General features: G+C 40.5%; 1 protein-coding gene across 3 annotated transcripts in view; it reads left to right on the top strand.

The window, feature by feature from the left end:
* Positions 1–465: 465 nt before the first annotated feature.
* Positions 466–25,078, top strand: part of MYBPC3 (myosin binding protein C3) — a 90,073-nt gene continuing 65,460 nt past the window's right edge. For all 3 annotated transcript variants that reach the window (XM_044436234.1, XM_044436233.1, XM_044436235.1), the window contains exons 1-6: positions 466–624; positions 16,608–16,874; positions 18,150–18,257; positions 19,709–19,795; positions 19,900–20,048; positions 20,900–21,017. In XM_044436234.1, coding sequence (XP_044292169.1) covers positions 600–624; positions 16,608–16,874; positions 18,150–18,257; positions 19,709–19,795; positions 19,900–20,048; positions 20,900–21,017 — 754 coding nt within the window. In that variant the 5' untranslated portion in view covers positions 466–599. The remainder of the gene's footprint in view (positions 625–16,607; positions 16,875–18,149; positions 18,258–19,708; positions 19,796–19,899; positions 20,049–20,899; positions 21,018–25,078) is intronic.

Raw genomic sequence — 25,078 nt, 5'->3', positions numbered from 1 at the left:
TTCTGTTTTTGGACTGAGTAAAGAGACAGCTACTCTCTACTCCCATATGTCTGTCTGCCTGTCTGTCTGAATGACTGACTGAGTGAGGCCCTTTTATGTCCCGATCCCATTCAAGGTTGTCATTCAAAATTCTCATGGCTGTGTTACAAAGCAGGATTACTCCCACAGAAACAAATGGGGCTTAACTTCGACTGGGTTGCACCCATCCTCCCTGAACGATGTGGATGTAGAGATTTGTAGACACAGTAACTATAAAGAAGCAGAGGACATGTGGTAGAAAGGGCTAGGCAAACAGCACCATTGTGTGCACTGGGATTTGCATATGCCCTCCATCAAATGAGCACCAGGGCCTATCTGGGGTGGTTTACACTCCCTGACGCATGGAACCCAGCTATATTTATCCCGGCTGAAGCATTCGGTCAAGTGCTCTGTACTGTTGATAAGGTGGCAGTGCTGACAACAGAAGGGGGAAAAGTGGGAGGAGCAGGAGGGGGCTTCCCAGGCGTATTTCTTTGGCAGGGTGGTGGTCTTAGGAGTCATTCAGTCTCCTCACAGTTTCAGTCTGTTCCTGGCTTTCCAGCTCACGACCAAGCCTTAGGATGCCTGAACCTGCAAAGAAACCAGGTAAGGACCATAACTGGAGGCAGAACAAATGAACATCGCCTGCTAAGATTGAGACTGCTAGGTGGAGCAGCTCTCTTCATAACACAGTGAAACAAGATGCCTTAGCAACAAGGATACTGAGGGGGAAATAAACAGGTGGTTTTCTTTTGAAGCAAGCATATAGAAGCCTAATTCTAGAGTAATTAAATTAAGTGGGATTAGTTTCTTTAAAACAAACACATGCCACAACCACATGCCCACCTCATCACAAGGGCAAAACTGAAATTGCTTTAATTTCCACGTTGTTTATTTCCTCTCCTCATCACTTTCAACTTTGTGGAAGCAGCTTGTGTTGGTATCTCTCCTGGAAAGTATCTGGGTAACACAGTGACTCCCATTATTATGTTTCTCCTTCATTTTCTTCCAAGCAAATGTAAGTTTACAGCAGACTGAAAAGACCACTTTGATTTCTGTCACTAAGATTCGTCCTTGTCGTTTCCGGGATCCATGAATAGGACATTTAGCTCCTTCATCTCCTTTGAAAGACAATACCAGGACAGAATTGATTTTGTTACCAGAAAAGGCACTGGATACCTTCTGTGAAAGAGAGCTTAAGTTTAGAGAAAGAAGTCATGTTTTATTATTGTAAATATTAATTCTCTTTTAATCATCTACCACAGCAAAAGCTACATTATTTAGAACTTATCTGTAACAAACTTTCTGAAAGTTGTGTACATGCTTTCTATCAAATTCCATTACCAGGTAGTATTGTTTGGAAAGTTGTATGTAACTGAGGTTTCATAGAATACAAAGTTTGTAAACTGCTTTGCTGTTTTGTCATCCGTTAACTAGAGAGGATGGCATTTCCAAGACTTGCAACATATGATATACCCCTAATTTAAGAAGGTCTAAGTTTTGTTTCCTATTATGTTTCTGAATATTATATTAAATATATTCACTTTTAAGAAACAGCACTGGTTTTGCTGCAGGTTTTACCACTGTGTCCAGTTTACTTATAAGTCTGTTTGAATTACTTGATTCATGTGGCCCATTTGGCTGCTTGACACGCTGTTTTTAAAAGATCCTCGTAAAAATATTAGAGATGTACATGTAAAAGTGTGATGCATAAACATATGTCTGTAAATACGTTTATAAATGCATTTGTCAGGAAGCAGTGACTCACCTCAGCTGTTGGAACATTTACATCAGAGGGCAAGCAAGTCTGATATTTTATAGTGATATCACAGTCATAGACTGAAAGGGATCCTGAAAAAAACAAGATATGGGAGTTGTTTTACACATCACACAGTAGCAAATCCAGGATATGCTTCTGAGTGACATAGTCAATCTCAGCCAGCAGACAATTGTACCTGTTTAGTACAATTGACTGCAAGTCTGTATTTGCTGCATTCAAACATTATTTCTCAAGCATAAACTGAAAAGGGGTGAGCTGAAATTTCTCAGAAGAGATTTGGAAATTTTATTTTTCAAGTTCCTCATGAACTGTTGTAAAAAGTCAATCCTTCCCTAGAGAATATTTGGAAAGTGAATTGAGTGGAAAATTCAGGGCACAATCTGGGATCTATAGTAATATGGGTTAATATTACTTCAATATTGTTAAGAAGCCTTTAGGCTTCTTAGAGCATTGCATCTGTTCATTCACCCTTTTGAGCTAATAACATAGCTCAGTATTAACTGAGCCAAAAAATTTTAGCAGATAATTCCCTCTACTATCCCCAACAAACTGTGTGAGAATTTCACCTTGTTCCAGGGAATATTTGAGAAAATGGCTACCCCATTTGCTCCCTGCAAAACAGCTGGGACATGAGCAGCCACACACAGGATGTGAGTGCAAAAGTCTCCTCTCATGCAACTGGTGTGCATAGGAGGGAGCTGGAGGTGGCATAGGGCGATCAGGATTCATAGCCACTGATAGCCTTCCCCCCAAGGATTTGTCCGATCTCCTATTAAAGCCATCCAGACCTGTGGCAATCATTATGTTTTGCTGAAATCAGCTCCATAGTTTAACTATGCACTCTGTGAAGAAGTATTTCCCTTTATGTGAACTGAATCTTCCACCAATCAGCTTCATGGGACTACCCCAGGGAATGAGATGGTGAGGGGAATCTCTCCCTGTCCACTTTTTCCATCCCATGCAGCTCTATAATGTCTTCCCTTCCTTGTTTTTTTTCCTTCTGTGCTAAAAAGCCCCTAATGTAGTAACTGTGCCTCATAAGGGAATTCCTCCAGGACCTTGATAATTTTAGTTAGATTTTTCCATACTTTTCCCAACTCTACAATATCCTTTTTTAGGTACAGTACTGCAGAATACACTGCATTCTAAATGTGGTCCTTCTGTGCAAGGATCAGCCTGAGAATCTATGAGAAGCCACAAATCTGATCTAGGACCAATAAATCTATAATGATTACTCCTGAGGAAACAGGGGGCCAAGGAGTGTGTGTGTGTGTTTGGGGAGATGGAGAGGATAAAATGGACAGGAAAAGCAAAACATTTGGAATAAAGGGATTTCCATGGCAAATGTTTCCTTGACTCATTTTTCGTTTCCAGCTATGGTGAAACCCTTTAGCATTTTTCATGCTCTTCCACATTGGTTACTGCAGAACCTATATACAAACCTTCTTTCCTTCCTTCGTGAAGTCTGGACTAACACATTGTAATAATGTATAATAAGGGAAGACTTACAGACAAATAGAGATGGACCTAGTCACAAGATATGTTGGGAGAAGAAGCAGCAGAAAATTATTACATTTTCTAAGTGCTGGAAAGGAAGGACAGAAGGAAGGGGGAAGGCTAAGCATGAAAGTAGGTATTTTTATATTTTGTAAGCTGTCCTGAGTGCTTGGCGATAGGACAGAATATAAATGCCTGAAATAAATAAATAAATAAATAAATATTCTCGAGCCAACTGATACAGCAGCCTTTGTAGTCTTAACTGAGCTAAAGAAAGGCCAGAATCTCATGTGCAAATAGATTAATGATGGGGCAGGATGCTGCTCTTGTTAGATATGAGCCTTATAAAAAGGCTGAATGTGCTTCATTGGAAAAGTAGCAAAAATAATGCTGCTTCTGAGGCTTTAATTAGTAATTAAACCGTAATAAGAAGTTACTAATAATTATCAGCATGATGCTTCCTGCAATGTCTGTCTTTCAGATGGTTCACTAATGGGATGAATTTGGGCTAACTTAAAACATTTACCCTACAGTATGTATCAATCATGCTTTTAATAATTTTGAAAACTATTTGTATTTTGGGTTGGCAGCTTTCGGCAAGCTATAGTGTGAGCCAGTGCAGGTTTTGCAGATAGCAAATATCCAGTTTTCTTTTATGTCATGAGGAAGACAGTTGTCAAGTACAATTAAAGATGAGAGGCATGGTGTATGTGGGGGTTTGGGGGGGGGGGACATATGTAGTAGCTTTGCTGTTTAATGTAGTTTTGTCTATTTGTAATTATTTTTTTAGTAGGCCTTAAATGTTGTAGGCCTTTCAGAGGGTTTGGTTGAGGCATGTGGCAGGGTAAAATTTATTTAAATGCATGCATAAGTTATAGATGGCATATTACAGAGAAAGGGAACAATAGTGTAACTGAGTTCCTAGTCAGATTTATGTATCTGGTTTGGATGATGCCTGAACATTAAATTCATGTCACCTGCTTGACCTCTGAAAAGAAGATAAATGTTCCTACAGCTCTGAAGGGTGATTAGTTTCCATTTTGCTCTGCCCAAAATTGATAAGTTTAGAACTTCTCATTGACAAGTTTTCTGTACAAATAGGGAACAGTGACAGCTCTAGGTTCCAATCTGAGAATGACTATTCAGTCCAATCACAGTACTGTTGGAAAGTAATTCATAAGGAGTTAGCTTCCACAGAGTTAATTTCTCTATCCAGTCCTAGTTTGGATTGCCGCCTCAGCATTCCAAACCAACTTCTAGTCTAGTCATCACCGCCCTCCTTTCCAGACTAGTGCTGTCCTGTCACTGTTGGTGGGTGTGATCAGGTGTTTTGCAGGTGTTCCCTTTCTTCCTCTCTGTCTCTCAAAGCCAGCAGTGAACTCAGATTGTCCATGGAGAGGGAACAGTCTTGCATACAGAAGATCTTGGCTTCAGCCCCTGCCAACACCAGTTAAAAGGATCAGATGGCGCTGCGAAATAGTTCTGCCTGAAACTCTGAAAAGCTACTGCTAGTAAGAGCAAGAAGTGTTGGGCTGAATGGACACCATCCCATGTAAGGGAGCTTCCAGGGTTCTTCAGTTGCTTCCAATATTGCAACAGAACACAACAGAATCAACAATCCTTCTGTGCCTTCTATTTGTTCTATAAGGGAGGGAAACTTTGGCAAAGCACGTGTGCCATTGTTCCACATGCGGAGAAAAAAATCACTCACTGAAAGCTCCTTCTGTAGAACAGCTAAAATTCAGACAAGTCCTTCCTGTCATATAATTTTGGCTCAAGGACTTGTTGTTCTTGCTATGTGCCATCAAGTTGTTGCCATCTTATAGCCCTCCAAAATGTCCTATCTATGACAGTACTGCTCAGTTTTTCTAAGTTCAAGGCTGTGCTTTCCTTTATGGAGTCAGTCCATCACACATCTGGTCAAGTGGTTGGAAGTCAAATATCTTACTTTTGTGGCTTTAAAAAAAGGACAGCTTTTTATAGGTTGTTTCCACATGAGCCATCCAACCTGGATTAGAAATCCATTCTGAGAAGCCAATGGGCACTGTTGCATTCCCATTTTTTTGTGTAGTTTTTCTGTCTTTTCTCAGGCCCAACCTGTGAAGAATTTTTTGTCTCTAATTGCAATACCGCCTTGCCTAGGTTGGACTTGCAGAGTGCTCCTGAGGATTTCAGGACGGTTGTTCATTTCATTTAGTAAGTTTCTCCCTTACTTTTGCTGGAGTACCAAATGCACCAAATCAGGCCATGCTTTGTAGACTACAGCAAAGCCTTTGACTGTACGAATAATGGGAAGCTATGGATGGTTTTAAAAGAAATGGGTGTGCCTTAGCACTTGAGCGTCCTGTTGCATAATTTGTATCATGGACAAGAAGCCACTGTTAACAGAATATGAAGACGTGGAATGGTTTCCTCGAGGCAAAGGTCTCAGACAAGAGATCATTGAATTTCCCTTTCTGTTCAATATGTACACAGAGCATATCATAGGAAAAGCTGGAATAGTATCAAAGGAAGAAGTGAAAATTGGTGGAAGACCCATTGATAATTTAAGATAGGCAAAGGATACCATATTCCTGGCAGAAAGCAGCAATGAATTGAAATAACTCCTGGTGAAAGTGAAAGAAGAAAGTGCAAAAGCAGGACTGCAGAACATTTATTTATTTATTAAAACGTTTATATGCTGTCCTTTGCCGCATCCTCAGGACGGCTTACAAAAATATCAATATAAATAGCAATAAGATAATACAAATTTCAATAAAACAATCAATAAACAATACATAATACAATAAATAATCAATAAAATAAATCAAATCAAATCAAATAAATCAAAAGTGACTGTTAAAAATGATTAAAAATACTAATTTTTAAAATACTGTTTAAATAAAAAAGTTTTAACCTGGTACCAAAAAGAATATAAACTTGGCGCCAGGCAAACTTCTCTGGGGAGCGCATTCCACAATCTGGGTGCCACCGCAGAGAAGGCCCTACTCCGAGTAGATGTCCTTTTTACCTCCTTCAAGGAGGGTTCCTGGAGCAGGGTCTGTCCTGCAGATCTTAAGGGGCGTGACAGCATATAAGGAAGGAGACGTTCCTTCAGGTATCCTGGTCCCAAGCCATTTAGGGGTTTACAGGTCAAAACCAGCAACTTGAATTGGGCCTGGACTTCAACTGGAAGTCCGTGGAGCTGGTAGAGGACTGGCGTTATATGAGAATAATGACTGGTCCCTGTCAGCAGCCTGGTAGCTCTATTTTGTACCAGCTGAAGTATCTGGGCCGTTTTCAAGGGTAGCCGCACGTACAGTAACATTAAGAAAACAAAAATCATGACCACAGAAGAAGTACACATTTTGAATGTCAACAATTAAGACATTGAAATTGGAGAAGATTTTGCATACCTTTGCCCAGTCATCAATTCAAATGTAAACTGCAGCCAAGAAATTAGGAGAAGACTGAGAAAAGCAGCAGTGAAAGGAACTAGGGCACTAATATTCATATTACAAGGAAAAAGGGCAGAAGACAACAGGAGCCAATTTGGCTTTACAAAACGCTTAGAGATTGTCTGAAAGCAAAAAAGGGGCATGGATAGGAAGTAGACGGAAGGCTAAGCTACAAAGGAAGAGCAGAAGCTGGTAGCATGGAATTGCAGGGAATGTGGCAGGAAGACTACAGCTAGGCATGAACTGAAGCTAGCAAAGGGTGCAAAAAGCAACCAAAATCTTATTCAGATATGTCCGAAGTAAAAGACAGAGGAAGGAAATGGGGATTTGCTGACTCAATGTGGATGGCGAAATGATAACTGATGACAAAGAAGGGGCAGAACTGGCAGGGATGGTGTCTGCATGTCTGTGTCAGCAGCATGTGAGACAGTGGAATGCCTAAGCCCACTTTGGCCTCTGGCCATTCCCACAGTGGGCAATCAACCCAGCGAGAGTATTCGTTTTTATGCTTATGCTTATTTTGGTGGCAATCTGAACCTCAGTCTGAAAAGCTTTCACCACTTATGTCTAGAAGGGTTATGTGTCTGTGCCTTATATCTGCATCATCTTCCCCTCAGTCTTCCCTCTCAAGGCTAAACATGTCCAGCTCTTTCAATCTCTTCTCATAGGGCTTTGTTTTCCCTGAATCATCCTTGTTGCCTTTCTCTGAACCTTTTCCAGATTGTTTGCATCTTTCTTAAATTGTGGTACCCAGAGCTGAACACCGTCCTCCACATGAGGCCTAACCAGTGCTGAGTAAAGGGACACGTGTACTTTATGGAATTTGAAACTGATACTTCGATCAATGCAGCCTAAACTAGATTGGCCCTTTTTGCAGCCACATCATGCTGTTTACTCATATTTAGCTTGTGATCTACAACAATTCCAAGATCCTTCTCCCTTGCGGTATCATTGAGCCAAGTATTCCCCATCTTGTAACAACGCATTTGGATTCTTTTTTCTAGATGTAGAACTTGTTATTTGTCTCTACTGTATTTCATTCTGTTGTTTTCAGCCCAGCACTCCAACCTATCGAGATTACCTTGAATCCTCTTTCTGTCTTCCAGGGTATTAGCTATCCCAACCTGCCTCCCGCCCCCGTTTTGTGTCATCTGATAATCATTCATAATTGTTCATGCACTTCTTCATCCAAATTATTTTTAAACAACTTGGAAAATCACTGGACCCAGGACTGAATCTGTGGTACTCCACTTGTTACCTCTCCCCAGTTTGAGAAGGTGCCCTTGAGGAGCACTCTTTGAGTCCAATTCTGATTGTTCTATCTAGCTCAATTTTAGCTAGTTTGCTAATCGGAATATCATAGCTGCCACTTTGTCCGCTAGGTCTTCCCCATTGGCTAGTATCAAGTCAAGGATAGCCATTCCTCTTATTCCTTCCTCCACTTTCTGTTGGAGGTTATCAGCAACACATTTTAGGAATATCTGCAAGGGGCCATGTTTAGCAAAATTTGTCTCCCAACAGATAGTGGGGAAATTGAAGTCCCCCATAATGACAACATCTTGCCTCCTTGAAATTTGCTCTTCAATTTGCTCTTCAAAAGTTTCATTCTCATCTTTTACTTGACTGGGTGGTTGGTAATCGACTCCAACCACTGTACTCCTTTTATTCCTTGCTCCATTAATGTTAATCTAGATACTCTTGATGGGGCTACTAAGCTCATCCCCCTGTATTACTGTACAGAAATATGCATCTTTAACATGGCATCCCTTTTTGTTCTTTCTGTTCTTAAACAGGTAACATCCTTCAGTTGTTGAATTCCAGTCATGGGAATCATTCCACCAAGTTTCACTTATACTTATCAGGTTATAGTTGCCCTTCTGTTTGTTTCCCATACTCCAGTATATAGAAATCAAAGACTGTGTGCTTTATAACCCAGCTTTCTTCCTACATTTTTTGGAAGACTATTATTGGGCACTGTTGGAGCTGCTCTCTCTGTTGTGGTGCATAAGCTTTTGTCTGTTGTTATGTCTAGGTTTACTTCTCCCTCCCCTGTAGGTTTCAATTTAAAGCCCTCCTGATAAAACTTCTTCATGCTGTGACCAAACACATTTTTCCAGTCCTTGTAAGGTGCAACCTATCCCTTGCCAGCAGTCCATCTTCCAGGAAGAGTAGTCTGTGGTCCCAGAATCCAAACCTCTCATGTCAACATCACCTTTTGTAGGCAGGAATTCACTTGGAGTATTTTTCTTTTCCTAGGTATTCCTCTTCCAGGAACTGGAACAATTGGAAAGAAATGTATCTGGACCCCAAAGTTCTTGACTTTCCTCCTTTAAACTTCAAAAGCTGACATTATTTCTTCAGAGCTCTGTTTGGCAGTATCGTTTCTTTCCACATGTATAAGGAAGGGATATGGTGACTAAACCTTCGCAGTCTTTCAGTTCTATCACTAATCTGTCCTCCAGGGAGACAGCAAACCTGGCAAGTCCACATGTCATCTGGACATGCATGTGTCTCCATCCCTTGCAGCAGGAAGCCTCCCACAACCAACACTCTTCTTGCTATTGCAAGCTTTGATATCATTGCCACTGCTTGGTTGACCTTTAGTCTCTTGTTCAGTGTTGCATGGGATGACTTGCAGCTCTCGCACAGTAGGCTGTCCTCCAGTCTCATCCTCAACTATTGAAAGTGGTTCAAGAGTTCCACCGCTTCCGCTGGTGTGGAGTGTCTTCTTGTTCTTCTGCACCTGTCATTCTTTCCAGGGCGTTTCCTCCTCATTTTTCCTTCTGTCGGGATTCTCTTCTTTTGCCTCAACTTGCTGTTGCACTTCTAGCTATTGTACTACTCTTAGCTATTGCAGTTCTGCAGCTCTGTCTAAAAACGACTTTATTACCTTGAGGGTGGACACTTGCTGCTCTAGTACTTTTGCCTTTTCTTCTAACAGGGCTACTAGCTTGCATTTGTTGCCTGTGTAGGCATGTTGCAGAAAAACAAACATTGCACAGACACTGCAGGGCACCACCACTGGGGACTCTTCTCGCTCCATTCTTCCTGCTGTCTTTTTTATTCTACCTGGTTGGGCCTGTTGTAGCAATCAGTGCTGTCTCCCGTCTTCACTGAAGGTTAACAGGACAGTCCTACCAGTAAATGGGAGTGTGATGCAAGGAAGGACATGGTGGTGCAGACAGGGACTAAGGTTGGAAAACGAGGAAGAAAACAGTGTTTGAAACATATAGTTGGGGAGAATGAGGCAGACACTGGTGGTACTCACATTTATTCTTTTATAAGTTTCATTCTCTGTAGGAACTGAAATATGGAATGAGACATAATTGAGATCTCAGACTGAATAAAAATACAGGTTTTCTAAATCAGGGATGAGGGGGAAATTGTTCTGTTAACTTTTTTAATACGAACTTATTTATGCTATGCTATGAGGAATACCATTTGCAAAAAATGTATATTGGAGAAAACATATGTGTTAGGAGAAATGTGCTTATGAACTTTTAAAAGAACACTGTTCAGGATGAACTAGATTTAAGATTAGAGAATTTCTCAGAGTTAAGGCAAACCAAATATAAGGCTGGAAGAATGAGAAACCAAAACTGACAGATTTGTCTATCCTTGTTCTAAAGTGAGTTTGTTTTCTTCTCAGAGGCTGCAAACCCAAAATAAAACTCTAGACAGTACTTAGCATGCTTTCATCAACAAATCTGGAAGTACTAAAGAAAAAAAGATATAAATATAACTTTTTTATGCATTATTGCACCAGCAGGGCAACAGATGTACAGAACCCTTAAATGCACAAGGTTATAAAGTAATCCACTGAGTGTGTGTTGTCCTGTCAGTCTTTTACTCATGTTACTGGAATTTTCAGCCTCAGCTGCTGAAGGGGAAGAAGAATGTAAGATAGAGAGACTTAACAACTTGGGATTAAGCGGAAGCTAACCCTGTAAGTGCAGAAAGTGCCTTTGCTTCTTTTCAGCTCAGGAATTTACAGAAACTTTTTATAGTTTCAGAGCAAAAAACTTACGAGCTCACTCACTGATGCATTTCCAGGTACACTTGTGTAGACTTTCCAAGTACACAAGTCAAATTCATTGTCAAAAATTATGCTAATAAAGGAAAAATAACTGTAAAAATATTGATTCAAATGTATGAATTAAACTATTTTCCTGTGTGGTCTAGATGTGTTCACTATACAGTACAGAATTCTCAGGACACACAATTTATAAAACTAAACAGAGGAAAATGGAATCTTAATGTGAAATATCAGATCTCTTACACTTGCAAGTTTTTCAAATACATTTTCATACCTGATTGAGCTAAAGACCAAAGCTTTTCAAGGGGCAGTGTGAAATAACCATGGTGGGGGTTGCCCCAGCTGCTGCAGAAAGAAGCCTAGAGGGGACTGTCTTTTAGTTACAATGGGATTGACTTTAGCACACCTTGTAGATTTAATGAAGGGCTTCCCTGCCCTTTTCCCATAATTTAAGCACTGCTTGGGTCAGCATGCTTAGAATGGGTCCAAAAGCAAGCAGAAACATCTTTTGGTGCTCCCAAGGGCAGTTGTTTCGGGGCTGTCTGGGGTGGGGGCAGACTCTAATGTGCAGTCCTTTTCAGGTGCACAGCTTTTTAAAAATGTGTGCATGAGAGAGAGAGAGAGAGAGAGAGAGAGAGAGAGAGAGTTATGTCCTTGATGCTTGTTTTTTTGTCAATTGTCTCTAATGCAAAAGCACTCTAGTCACCCAATTTGTTCTGGTATGCTAGCAATCTTAGCCTGTCTAAGGTCTGCCCAAGTTAGGTAGCAGGACTTTTTTAAGGCCTTAGCTGACAGCTAATGCCTGGAAGATTGACAAGATAAATTGGATTGCTTGGTTATCTTTAAAAAAAAATTGTTGACAGCCGTTGGCACTCCTGATTTTGCAGTTGCAATATCACAGCTATGTTCCCTGGCAAATTCATATGACTGTTCTAAATGATGCTATCCATACCTGGTAAGCATCTTGGCTGGTCTTCCCTGAGAGTGCAGCAGCTCTCAGTCTTGGCCCTACTGCTGTACAATGCATATTGCTGGGCAAGGTTGTGTAGAAAGTTGGAAGAAACTGCTCAGACTGGATTACCAATGCCCAGTCTTCTCCCTCTGGCAACAAGCTTGCTTTTTACACATGGCTAATTCACTCAATTGAGGCTGAATCCTGACAAGATGGAGGGAATGTGGTACTGGGCAGGAAGATGTGGGCTCGGGTATCCTTGGTGGATCAAGCCACCTTTGGCCATATGACTCGATCAACCAAGAGTTTCCAGGCTGGGCTATGAATCCAGATCCTTATCATTTTACAAGCTATAGACCTAGTAACTCTCATGCAGGCCTTCAGCCTGTTTGCTTGATTGCCCTACATAAGACTCTTCCTGGAAAAATTATATCTCAAAAGAGCTAAGTGAAGCTGCCCTTCCTGTTTGTACCACCTCATGAAAAAGGTCTGCTTGGATTGAGTATATCACTCAAAGTATAACATTTCTGGAAATTTTGATACCATGGGTGGGAAAAACAGATTTTTTTTCTATTTGATTGCTTGGTTTGTTGGTAGAGCAGGGAGAGGGAATGGAAATGCCAGGGGAAATTGCAGAGGTAATCAATACCTCTTAAAAGCACCAATACCCTTTTTAAGCACTCTTCACAGATCTAAGTAACTTTGTTGCTTTAAGATAGCCTTCTCCAATATATGCCCTTCAGATGCTTTGGACCTCAGCTCCCATCAGCCCCAGATATCATGGTCATAAGTCAGGATTACTGGGTGTCCCAGGTCAAAACATCTGAAAAGCACCAGAATGGGGAAGTCTGCTTTAGGAACATACATGTATAAATATAGGAACATAAATGTATAAGTTAAATCAATTTTGTGAGCAAAGTTATGCAGAACGTATTTTAGGTTCCTATTTTCCACTTGGCAGAGGAACTTCACCAAGCAATACCCAAACATTTGCGTCATACCAGAAATCAAACGGGATGAACTGGAGGTGGAGGCAGACTGGTGCTTGGAATCTGTTGCTGTTTGCAAGGAAGTTCAAGGGAATTCCTAAACCTGTTCCTCTTTGTGGTGTTTAGGAAAATCTGGTCTGAAGAAAAAGCTATTTGGAGTTTATTTATCTGGTAAAAATAGGTATAAGAATGAAAAACAGCAACCATATTTAATTTAAGAGTCTTTAAGTAACCTCAACATTTGGTTAATTAACTTAGTCACATTTGGTTGATGAACATCTTGTTGTTGTTTTAAATTTTGAAAAGTTGTCTCTAGGAGTGGAGGCAATCCCATGCCTAGGCTATAAAAATCAGGACCCTGGGGTTCTTTTAGGTAGTGAGGTCGTATTCTAGTGATAGCAGTTACAGTGTTTCATAGCTGAGGCAGCACTGCTTAGTGGTGAGGTCTAATTGTGAGCTTTATCCCAAGCTGTGGCAGAGAGTTCTGCAGATCCAAGCCTCAACATTATTCTTTTAAAAAGAGCATAGGTAAGATAAACCACATGTTGATTTGTTGGATCTGTTCATAGAGATGATAGAATCTACAGTGTTCCCCCACGTGTGGCTTTTATATAGAGCAAAAACCAGGGTGTGAAGAATGAATGTTGAGAAACTGAACATGTTCTAGGGTATGTCTATACATAAACTTTAAATTGACAGTTTTATAAGGAATGAAAGAGATGCTGGAAATCTTACAGAGAGGATTAAAGGAAACATTTTGCCCATAATATCATTATTTCCAGATGTTACATATAAATGTAACATCTGTAATCTTTCTATAAAAGTCTCATTACATAGCCTGAGTAGAAATCTATAAACACATTTCCTTAAATATTTTCCATCATTCTAAAAACATTTCATAATCCAAATCTGTTCTTTTTTGAAAAATAAACACAAATATTATTCCTGAAAACAATAGATCAAAATTACCCCCACACACCCCACTTTTCCATCACCCCAAGCATTCACATTTTCATGCTCCACTGATTGTGTGCTCCATTCTTCCTTTTGAGCACAATTTAAGATATCCAGAGGCAGATCTAGCATCCGGCACTTGTTGAAGGCCCACAGCCCCAGCAAGGGACTCTGGACTGGCTCCTCCTCTTCATCATTGCAAACTATCCACCCATCTCTTGCTCTGGCCCAACAGCAGTGGTTGGAAAAGGAGAAGGATAATTAGCTCCCTTCCTTCTTGCTACTGGCTCTCTGCCGGTCAGGAAACAAGTGGTAGCAATGAAGGAGGAGGAGAATTAGCAGCTGGTGACAATGGTAGTAAGAAGATAGGCTTACTGAGGGAGAGGACTCACTGAGGATGTTTTCTCCAAGAGCCCTCCAAAACCTGGAGTTAGCACAGTCTAGATGATGAGGGCAACTGAGAAACTACAAGCCCAAGGTATCCTGCTCCCTCAGCTTCAACCATCTGCAGGCAGACATAGGGGTGGTTTCTGCCACCACAGCAGGAATGGGTAAGGCACTTTGAGAGCAACAAGTAATTTGAGAACAACAAAGTAAAAAGCTCCTCTTCAGGAAAACTAGAAGTCTCCATCTTGATCCAAAGATCCAGTCGTTTAATTGGACTGACAGTTTTGCTTAAATGGAGCAAGACTTGATTCTACAAGATAATTCAGAGAAAGAGGACTTTATTCAACTTCAGTGGAGATTTGTTTTAAATGTAATGCTTATTATTCTCTTCTACAAAATACTCAAAGTGATGAGTGATAAAACTAACCTGAGACTAACAGGAGGATGATAAGAGGAAGATGTGTAAATTTTCCTTCTCTGTGTTTAAATGTTTAAAAACTAGCAAGGTAGTTTAAGAAGATAATATAAGTAGAATAACTTTCTCTTGTGAACAGTCTACAGAAAATGGCAGAAAATTCCTGCCAGTAGCATACCAAGAAAAGCTGCCGTTTAAAAGTTGGAACTTTTACAGGATGCATTGTTGTCATGTAATTAACATATTTATGGATACTTTGGTGGCTAACAGGATGAGTGGCAACAACTGGGCTTCTAGAAAACTATTTCTCTAAATCTTTTTATCCTCAGTGCTATGGGGAGAGGAGCCAAGTACCAGATGCTTGTCATGCAGTCGTCTTCTGAACTGGCTTCACTCCCAAGTGAGCTCTGCTCTACCCATTTGTATGCACTTGTGCAGTGTCCCCCTCTGAATTTGCTACCAGGAGATTCTCTCTGTTTTGAAAGGCTTCTGCCCCATGGTGTTTTGTGGCACGATGCCAATCACCGATGTAAATCTTTCATCTTCCAGTGAAAGATTTCCTGCAGCATCTCCTTTTTTTTTTTTTTTTGCTTTAACCAAGTTTTAAGCATCTACAAGGCCAGAACCTCACTCAAGTTGCAGTGCATATAAGGTTCTATATATCATATGTATCAGTCCTAAAACAACCCCTTGAAATCTCCTAGAATACTTTCGTTAAAGGAACTATTTATAATACATTTATATCTTTTATAGCAAGGCAGTGGATTGAACTGTCTGATGCTTTAGCTCAGATTAACAAACAGAGTTCTGCCCTGAGGTAGCTTGTTCCCTATGGGTCTCTCAGGGTGCCTGGAGAGCAGATTTTCCCTCTGAATTAGCTGGGCATTCCAGTGAGGAAATCAACTGTGTGATTTCTTGTCCCCATGGCAAACTTTACAGATGATGCTTTGCTGCCAATGGAGCATTAGCATCAGAGCTTGCATGGACATAGCACCTGGCAGACTCCAGATGTCAAGGACTACTGCTCCCATAATATCTCACTTTTGGCTATGTGAGGTAGGGCTGATGGGAATTGTAATCCAAAGTGTCTGAAGGGTATCAGGTCACCTACTCTGTGTCTCTGCTTTTGAAGCTACCCCACACTTCAGTTTAGAGGGATAGACAGAAGTAGTTGCTCTTTCTCTGGGCTGGAACAAGGAGAGAAAGGAAGGGGAAGCCAGCAGTAGCAAGATCAGAGACCTAACTTATACATACAGCAGGGTAAAGTGGAAGGAGGCTGTGTGCTAGAATGAATGGTATCACTCCAGACAGCAGATAGGAACCACATTTTGAATTCAAACCTCCCTGCAAATGTATCATATTCCATTTAGTATATCTATATCCTTTTTCCTGCCAAAAAGAAAAAAGAAAAGAAACCCAAGGCATCTTACATAAACCTCCTCTTCTTCCCCATTTTATTATTACAACAACCCTGTGAGTTAGTTCAGCCTGAGAATCAGTGATGGGCCTCAAGTACCCAGCAAGTTTGTGGTTGATTGCAGACTAAAACCTCAATCTCCCAAATTCCAGCCCAGTATTCTAACTACACTGGCTATCTATCTATCTACAAAGAAGTTGAAAACAACAGCAGCAAAGTGCTGAGCTAGAATCGCTGTCCCTTATGCACTCGCCTTCTGTTGTGAGTTCTTTTACATGGAAGAGTTCTTTTACATTTGATAGTGGTACCCCTTCCCTGAATTCTAGTACCATTATGCTCATTCTAGTACCTCATTCTGTTGCATGTTTAGGAACAATTGTAAACACACACACACACACACACACACACACCACACAATCTAGGCTGCCAAGAGATGAAGGACTGTTTTGAAACTCATTAGAGTGTATTTCCTAAACTCATGACTGCGATATTGAGATAAAATTTGAGCAAGAGGCAGAGAGAGTATTCTGTCCAAGGTGAATAACAATATTCTGGACCCATATTGCATAAGAGTGGCTTGTGAGTAACCTGATCCATTTTGAAAAGTAACATTTCTCCGGAAATTTCACATGTGATACAGGCAGAGGAGGGGATACTAGGAAAATCGGGGAGGCCTGTCTTTTCAGTGTTGTTGCAAGAAAAAAAAATCCTCTTTTTGTTTTCAGCTTCAGCTTTCATCAAGAAACCAAAGACAGCAGACGTGGTAGAAGGGGGTGTGGCTGTTTTTGAAGCAGAGACAGAGAAGACAGGTGTCAAGGTGAAGTGGCAGCGAAATGGTGTAGAAATTATTGCAGATGAGAAGTATGTCATCATGTCGGAGGGGAACAAGCACTCACTGACCATTAATAATGTCAGAAAAGAAGATGATGTGACATATGCTGTCATTGCTGGAAGTTCCAAAGTCAAATTTGAACTCAAAGTCAAAGAACCAGGTAAATGTTATATAGAACAATGGAACATTGTTATAGAACAAAGTCATACAGCAATAGCCTTTGTTCAAGGATAGTCTACCCATAAACATTAGAACAAATGATAATTTCCTCACAACTGGAAAATTACCCCCCCACACACACACTTTTGGCAACTGTAATCTAACTTGTGAATAAACTCGCCTTTCTAAGCAATTGTAGCTATATAGCACTATGGGCTGGATGCAAGAAAAACATTCCTTGAATGGAAGAGCTCCTTCCACCAGTGGAAGACCCTTGATCCATTGGATCAAGTCTTCCACTATTGGCTGAAGAGGGAAAGAGACAATCTTCATCAAATCTTGCCTCCTTTGAGGTCTCCTGTTTCCCCTTTCCATCTGTTCTGGAAAAATCGCCTCCCCTTTTCTGCCTCTTCCCTTTTCAGCAGGAGCATTTGAAGATGTTCACATAGGCAGAATAAAACTTTGGCTCTAATCCATACACTGCTCCAATATTTTACGTTCTTATAGGCCAAAACAGATATTACTACAAAGGTATAGCTAGCAGGTATGCCTTTTTGATTTTTAAAAGTAGGCACTAGGGGAGGAGGGTCTGATCCAAGTTAGAAACCTCGTATGTGGGAGGTAGAGGGCTTCAACTCTTCCCACCACACTATGGTCTTGATCCTAATGGTGGGAGGATACACCAACAATTTTTATTGCAAAATAATGATCCATAAAGCAAATGGATCACTACTGGACAATAAAAATCCTAGGATTAAGTCCTCCAATCCAGATTGGGCCAATAGTGTGTACATGTGTGAGAGACAGAGAGGGAAAGAATAAAACCCACCTACCTACATGTGAGGGTTGCAACGTGGATCAGGCCCTCTGTGCCTATTCTGCAGTATACATGAGAAAAGAATATAACTAGCAGCTATGTGATTTCTATTTTGGATTCTGACTGTAGGTAGCCCTCGTAACAAAAAATTTCCAACTCTAAAATTCAATTAAGTAGGGCTAATTCTGTAAAGAAGACTGTTTATATTAAGAAAAATTGCATTCCCACAGTCCTCATTTAGTTGTTGATTCTGTTCCAAGGATCTGCATTCCCTTATTGCTGACCTGGAATCTTTTGTGAATTCATCACAGCATTTGAATGTAGCATGAGATGAGAAGAGTGGAAGCAGCACACTGACTAGTGTCCACTGACTCGTCTCAAGAGCATCAGACCTTCATCATGTTCCCTAAAATAATATGGGACTTTTTATAACATTCCTTGGGTTCTGTTCATTTCCAGAGAAGTTGGAAGAGGTCCCTCCTCCTGAAGTGACTTCTGAACCAACTGTCACAAACATTTCCACAACTGCAGATACTGGACCAACAGATGGTAACAAGGGTTCAGAAGGTAAAAGTATGCAATGCTGCTGCTGTGGTTGTTGTTATTGTTGTTGTTGTAGGGTTAGTTCTGTAGTCCTTGAGAGGAGCCCAAGGTGGCTTACGAAGTCCTCATCTACATTTTATCTTCCCAAGAACCCTGTGAGATAGAACACAATAAGAATTAATGACTGGGCCATCATCACCCAGTGGGAACTAGAACCCAGATCTCCTAAATGCCAGGTCAGCATGCTAACCACTTCATCATGCTGGCTCTCTCTTTGATATTTGCTCCTACCATCTTTGACTATGCTCAGAATAACCAATAATCTTAAAAGGCTATTTTGTGCCAATGGACAAGTAAGACATTTTATTTAGCAGAAGAAGACAAATAATGAGCTGCATCAAAAAGGCTGACCACTGGAACAACAGTTCATATCTTGTTCAGTACGTGCAGCCAATTCGATTCTGGTGCCTTTGGACCAGAGTGGAAAAATAAAGCCATTTGCTGCAACATTTAAACAGTGCAGGTGTGCTCAAAGGTCCCTGTTTTCTGAGACTTGTCCATGGAAATTTTCTCTCTCATCTCCATTAACTCCTCAAGCAGAAGGCTTTTTCAGACTACTTGGAGATGCCAGTGTTGACAACTGGGACATGTTGTGTCCTCACCTTTTGTACAACATCACCTCACTGGTGTTCATATGCTCTGCTTTGTCTGTAACTGATATCCTCAAGGCACACTGGCTGAATAGAGAGGTAGTTAGCAAACCCGTGTCCTCTTTCATAGTCATGCATCTACTTTTTTTTTGGTAATTCATAATGATCCACCCATCAGAGATACTCATCTGAAATATGCATCCATTCGAACTTTATCAGAGAGTCATACCACATCAGTATATTTGTCCATCCAAACCAGTTTTGTTAATATTCTGACCAGCAGCAGCTCCTCAGAGCTTCAAGCAACACTCTTTTCCCACAGCTGCTGTCTGATCCCTTGAACTAGATATCTCAAAACTGAATCTGGAATGTGTATCCATACCATGTATGTGGTCACTGAACTAGGAATGAAAGCTCAAGTTTTCCTCCTTTGTTACTTAAGCAACGACACCCACCTCATTCACTTGTGCTACATATTTATATTGATCTGTGGGGCTTTGAGGCTTCCTTATCACTGAAGATATTCTGGTTTGTTTCTTCAGTCTTTCTGGTTTCTCAGACTGAGTAGAGCAAGGCTGCAGAACCTCAGTCTGAGGGCCTAACTTTAAGCCATGACATTCGGGTATTTTTTGGTAACTTTGGCCCATCCCCTTCACCTTTGGCCATGTCCACCACTGGAATGTAGACTGAAAAGTTTCTCAAAATAGAATTCAGTTCTTGTACTGGAAGCCATTCAACACCTCTGGTGTACCTGAATTACTCAGTAGTTAGGAGCAGATTCTGCAATGTTAGAAAATCAATATTTAATTCTAGTTTGCTTTCCAGCTCTTCCTACAGAAACCCAACAAAAGGAGCCTGTGGATCCTATTGGTATCTTCGTGTCTCGGCCACGGGATGGAGAAGTGACTACTGGTAGGGCTGTGCATGGCCGAGTCTTTGTAATGGTGTGCTCATAACTGAACAGGGCTTTTGCACTACAAATCATGCATTCACCCTAATACCACTTTCTTCCTAAGGTGGGAACATTACATTTACTGCTGTAGTGGCAGGTGAAAGCCTACTGAAGAAACCTTCAGTTAAATGGTTCAAGGGAAAGTGGATGGACCTGGGAAGCAAAGTAGGAAAACATCTCCAGCTTCATGAGACGTATGACCGAAACAACAAGGTACAACTAGCAAAACAAGGGCTTGGCCCTTCTGTCTTTTTCCCAGCCTGAGTTTTGCTGTTTGAAAGCTAAAAAGACTATTTCCCCTGAATTCCCCTGAAGTTAGCAGCAGGCATTGCTCTTCTGTTAGAAAACATTTGTTAAATTGGACCAAAACTGGTAAGCTTTTAGCTAAGGAACCAGTTGCAACTTGCTATCATCCATATTCTAGGCCCAAGATGTGTACCATTGCTCTGATAGATGGGAAATATGCTGTGTATCTATGTCACAGACAGAGGGTTTTGAAGGCATACCTTGTTTTTAATCCTGTCTGTTCCTCATAAACAGAAGAAGGCAACTTGTAGTTTTGGACTACAACTCCCATAAGCCATGGTCAGCATAGCCGGCAGTAGGGATCACAGTAGATATGGCTCAAAACCTCAGGAGGGCACTGTTTTTCCCACACTTCGGGGTATCATTTCATTAAGCCTCATAACATTTTGACATCTCTTGGCATAGCCGTTGAAGCATTTCAGGTCTGTACCAAAGCAACCTTGCCCCAACCTCTTCATGAGGTATTATAAAGCAGACACTGAAGCATTGCCCCAGTGCACTTCTGTGAATCCCCGTATTGTTATGGTAAAACGGTGGGAATTTGAAAAAAGAAGGGCAAAATGTTTCCTTTAGGAGGCAAGAGGAGGAAAGTGTTAACTATTCATACAAAAGAGTGTGAAGGATGCTCTTTGGGCCATCCAGGCTCAAGAGAAACTCTTGGCAGGCAACTTTACATGTTCATTTTTATACTCAGGCAGCAGGGTCTGAATGCAAAATGTCTCAGAATATATTGTCCTTTTCTTTCTTACGCTTTTAAGGTTTATGTGTTTGAAATGAACATTATTGAGGCTAAACCAACCTACGCAGGGGGATACAGATGCGAAGTGGCTACTAAGGACAAATTCGATAGTTGTAATTTTAGCCTTGTTGTCCATGGTAAGTTCAGAAGTTTCTGTAATTGCAGAGTTACTTTGCATTGCTGGGGTGCTTCTTCTCTCATTGCATATAACATTTCCAATCCAAGACAACAGAACTGCTTACAAGGTTAAAACAAATAATAACATAAATAAAATAAAATAAAATAAAATAAAATAATAAAATAAAATAAAATAAAATAAAGCAGTCAGAGTGACATTGGCAGAGGAGTAAAGTAGGAATTTTGGATTGGGGAAAATGACAGGATTCAATGTAAAGACTTTGTTCCCCAACTTGCCGTTATGAAGATATGGATTATTGAAAAAATAGCCTTTATTTTAAAGGACATGTTCAAGAACTCCTGGCCCCTTATTGCTCTCTCTTCTATTTTTTTTTCTGTGTCATTTTTATATGTGTTGGCTCCATCCACGTCATGCACTTATTTGCATTAAACGCACATGCACATACATTGGAAAGATGTGCATTTAAATATCTAAAATTTATGAAAAATGTTTCAAACATATTTGTGGGAGGCCATATTCCGATGTATCCCTTCATGGTAAAATATCCACAACCAGAAATGCATCCACACTGCCAGAAGGTACATGTTTTAAAATCAAAATATTAGGAAAGTATCAAACTGTCAAAGCAAAATTCTAGGTAAAATGTTTTTAGTCTCATGGGGTAAATTTCTAACCCCATAACAAACCTAACTTTGGTGACGTAATGTTCTCCAATCAATTCCTATTGTTTTAATCAACCTATTCACATCCAGAATCCATAAAGCTGCTTTCCTAGACCAGTTATCTTTGGGAAAAACCCATGGGGTCATTTTATACCCCTAAGCCTTTGCTTGGTTGTGTGGACATTCTTGCTTAATATCATGAATATTAAGGAACATTCTAACTTTGCTGGAACCGCAGTTGATAGTTAAGTAACTGAAAGCCAACAGCCATAAAAATATACAGAGACATGTTTATGGGGCATTTGACTATCCCAAGTCTTTTTCCAGTGTTTCTCTTGGTATTCCATGAAGAAATACATGGCAGAAAAAGAGTTTTACAATACTAAACCAGTAAATACACTTTTAGATGAGGTGGAATTCTTTTTTTCCATACACATTTCCCACTCCTTACTGAATATTGCATAAGCAACACAGTATCTGTACCTTCTAAAAGGTATTGCTTTTATTTTCTACTTGAAACAGTACAAAATATTGACAATTATTAAAGAGTCAAGGTAAACTTTTATTATAAATACATACTTTGGTTTTCTAGAGTTACAAATCTGTCTCTGGTGAATGTGCAAAACCATTGAACAGGGAAAAAGATCTTGGACATATTTGTGTCCCTGATGTGGTTTTGTTTCTAGAAAGAAAATGTTAAGTGATACATGGATGGAATTTAGGGAGGTTATACTGTAGACAGTAGACAAAAAAGGTTTACATTTTAGGTCCTTTCAGCAATGGGAAATACAGTCAGAGAAGCCTTTTAGACTGCCCTCTAGCAGAGTTTTAACCAGCCTAACCCTAAACACATTTGCAGTCTTGAAAAACAGAACATGTCTTGTTACATTTGTTGTTATTGTTTGTTTCATTTTGGAAATGTTAAAACAGTGTAACTGCAAGATTAATTCTGCATCTTCATTCAGTTTTGGTTTGCCAAGTCAGCAAAAATGAGAATGTAAGAATATAAACCATCAGTTCTGTTCTTTGCAAGGGTCACCCGTAAAAGGGGAAGTGCTTTCACATACACAGCCTTTACCCATGAAAGATTTGAAAAAAATAAGTAGGAATGTGATGGAAGTTACCTCATTTCCAAATACAGGAAGTTGCAGAGGCATATTTTTAGATGAGTATTTTGGTCAACACTACTGCTTTAAGCAGTTCTGAAGAAATATCAATTGTCAAAGTTTATCACTGGTTAAACAGCATACAAAGACCTTATTTTCACATAACACTGGCAACTTGTGGGTTAATTCATACTACCATTTTAAATGTGCCACCTTGGCCTGGTTGGACGTTGCCCTGTGACATGTGAATCCAGACACTATGGGTAAATTGTGGGTTGACCTATGACAATAGGTGTAGCTGTAGGCAGGTTAGCCCACAGTTAGCCATCATTTCAATGTTTTCATGTCACAGAGCAACCTGCAATCAGTAACATCAGAGGTTTCATATTCAAGCAGGTGGCAGCATGCACCAAGTTTGCTCTGTCGCTGGTACATGTTGTAGGTTAATTAATCCATGCTTTATTGCCTTCATATAGGGCCAAAATTATGTACCATTGATAAATATTCGACTTATTTTTTTGCCTTAAGGAGCGTCTTGAATCAACACAACCCCCTATAACAAACCCAAAAGAATGAGAAAAATGGGAGTACCTTTGTTCAGTTTTCCGAGGCAACAGCCCCACCTAGAATGGTCTCCAACCTGATTCCTGTCAGATGAGTTGGACTATAATTTTTAGCCCTGAGCACTTGGAGGGCAACAGTTTAAGGAAGGCTAATGTGGATGGAAACAGCAGAAACAAAAGAAGACAGCGCCTGTAATGCTGTAATTCTAAGCACTCTTGCCAATTTTTACTCTTGCTGTTTTTATGCAAGAGTGCATATGCAGTGTCAAATAGCATCAGATACAGGAAATAAAGGGTTGCTTTGGTTTACCAGTGACTCTCACAAAGAGTGTTCGGTAGGCAATGGCCTGAATTTTATTTATTTATTCATTCATTCATTCAGTCAGTCATTAGATTTATATCCTTTCTTTTTTCCTTTCAAGGAACTCAGGGAGCCTCAAATGATTCCTCATAGCAACCTCATAACAGCAACCCTGTGAGGTAGTTTGGGCCGAGAGACTGTGACTGGCCCAAAGTCACCCATTGAACTCCATGGCTGAGTAGATTCTAGAATCTAGATCTCCTGAGTTCTCAACCACCACACCACTCTGACTGTCCTTAAGGAAAAAGAAAAAAGGCATGTAATACAGGCTGGATCCAGCAAAATTCTCCTGCAGATGGAATAACCCCTTCCATCCATGCAAAGTTCTTAATCCAGGGGGAGCTTCTCCACTGGCTAAATAAGAGAGGAGGCCAACTTTTGCTGATCCCCCTGCCTGCCGCAGTACCCTCAAAGTTCTCTTCCAGAAGGCTGGAAGGCCCTCTGAAGCAGTGGCGGAGGTGGCACGGAGGCTGGCAGAGGGAGTCTGCAGAAAAATGTACACCCCACACACATACACACCTACACACGAGTACAGTCATTTCCCACCAGCAGGACTGTTCTCGGTAGAAATTTGTTCTTGGGCATTTCTGCTGACAGAATAAAAACTCTGAGTCCAATATATTATGGTTTTGTACACTCTAGAGGCTTTCTCTTTTTATATGACAGCAGCACTTCCACTGAACGTGTGATTCATTTGGTTCAAGTCAAACTCCTGACAGATTGGCAAAGGCAGTACAAGTACAACTTGTGGCCTTGGAGAACTGAATCAGCCCATTGGCCCTGTATGCTCCAAGACAGTAATATTAGCCTATTGCAAGGATAATTATTAGTATTATTTGCCATTAGTACTCTTTGCTATAGAACATTTGTGCCCATGCCACACACACAAAACCCAGCTTCCATATGCAGTTGCACTGAGAAATCCAGTCACACTCAAGCTATCACAGAAACCAACCCTCAACAATGAAAAAACAACCCACCCAACCCAGATCTCTTATTGGTGTTGGTATTCAACATACATTGTGTTTTCAGATTTCCTGTTCTTTTCAGTGGAAGAAAGCAGCATCACTGTTGCTTAGTGTTGACACTAAAGGAATATATTTATGGAGTACAAACACGGAGAATGTGTAGCCCAAGAACTTTTGGAACCCCCACCTCATCCCTAACCATTGGCCATGTTGTTAGAATCCATTAAGCATTGAAATCCAGAAACATACAGAGGCCGCACAGATCCCCCACCCCACCCTGCTTTGGTGTAGGAGCTTCATGTACAGACTAAAGCATGAACACTGAACTCTGAATCAAACCATCCAGTGGGCCTGTTTTAATCCTACATCTGTATCTTCTAATCCATACTTTTGTCTCTT

The sequence above is a fragment of the Varanus komodoensis genome, unplaced genomic scaffold (assembly GCF_004798865.1).
Source record: "Varanus komodoensis strain SLA01 unplaced genomic scaffold, ASM479886v1 scaffold3, whole genome shotgun sequence".
In the NCBI taxonomy this organism is placed as follows: domain Eukaryota; kingdom Metazoa; phylum Chordata; class Lepidosauria; order Squamata; family Varanidae; genus Varanus; species Varanus komodoensis.
The sequence above is the reverse complement of the archived record's forward strand: the minus strand, read 5'-3'. Positions and strand labels throughout refer to the sequence as shown.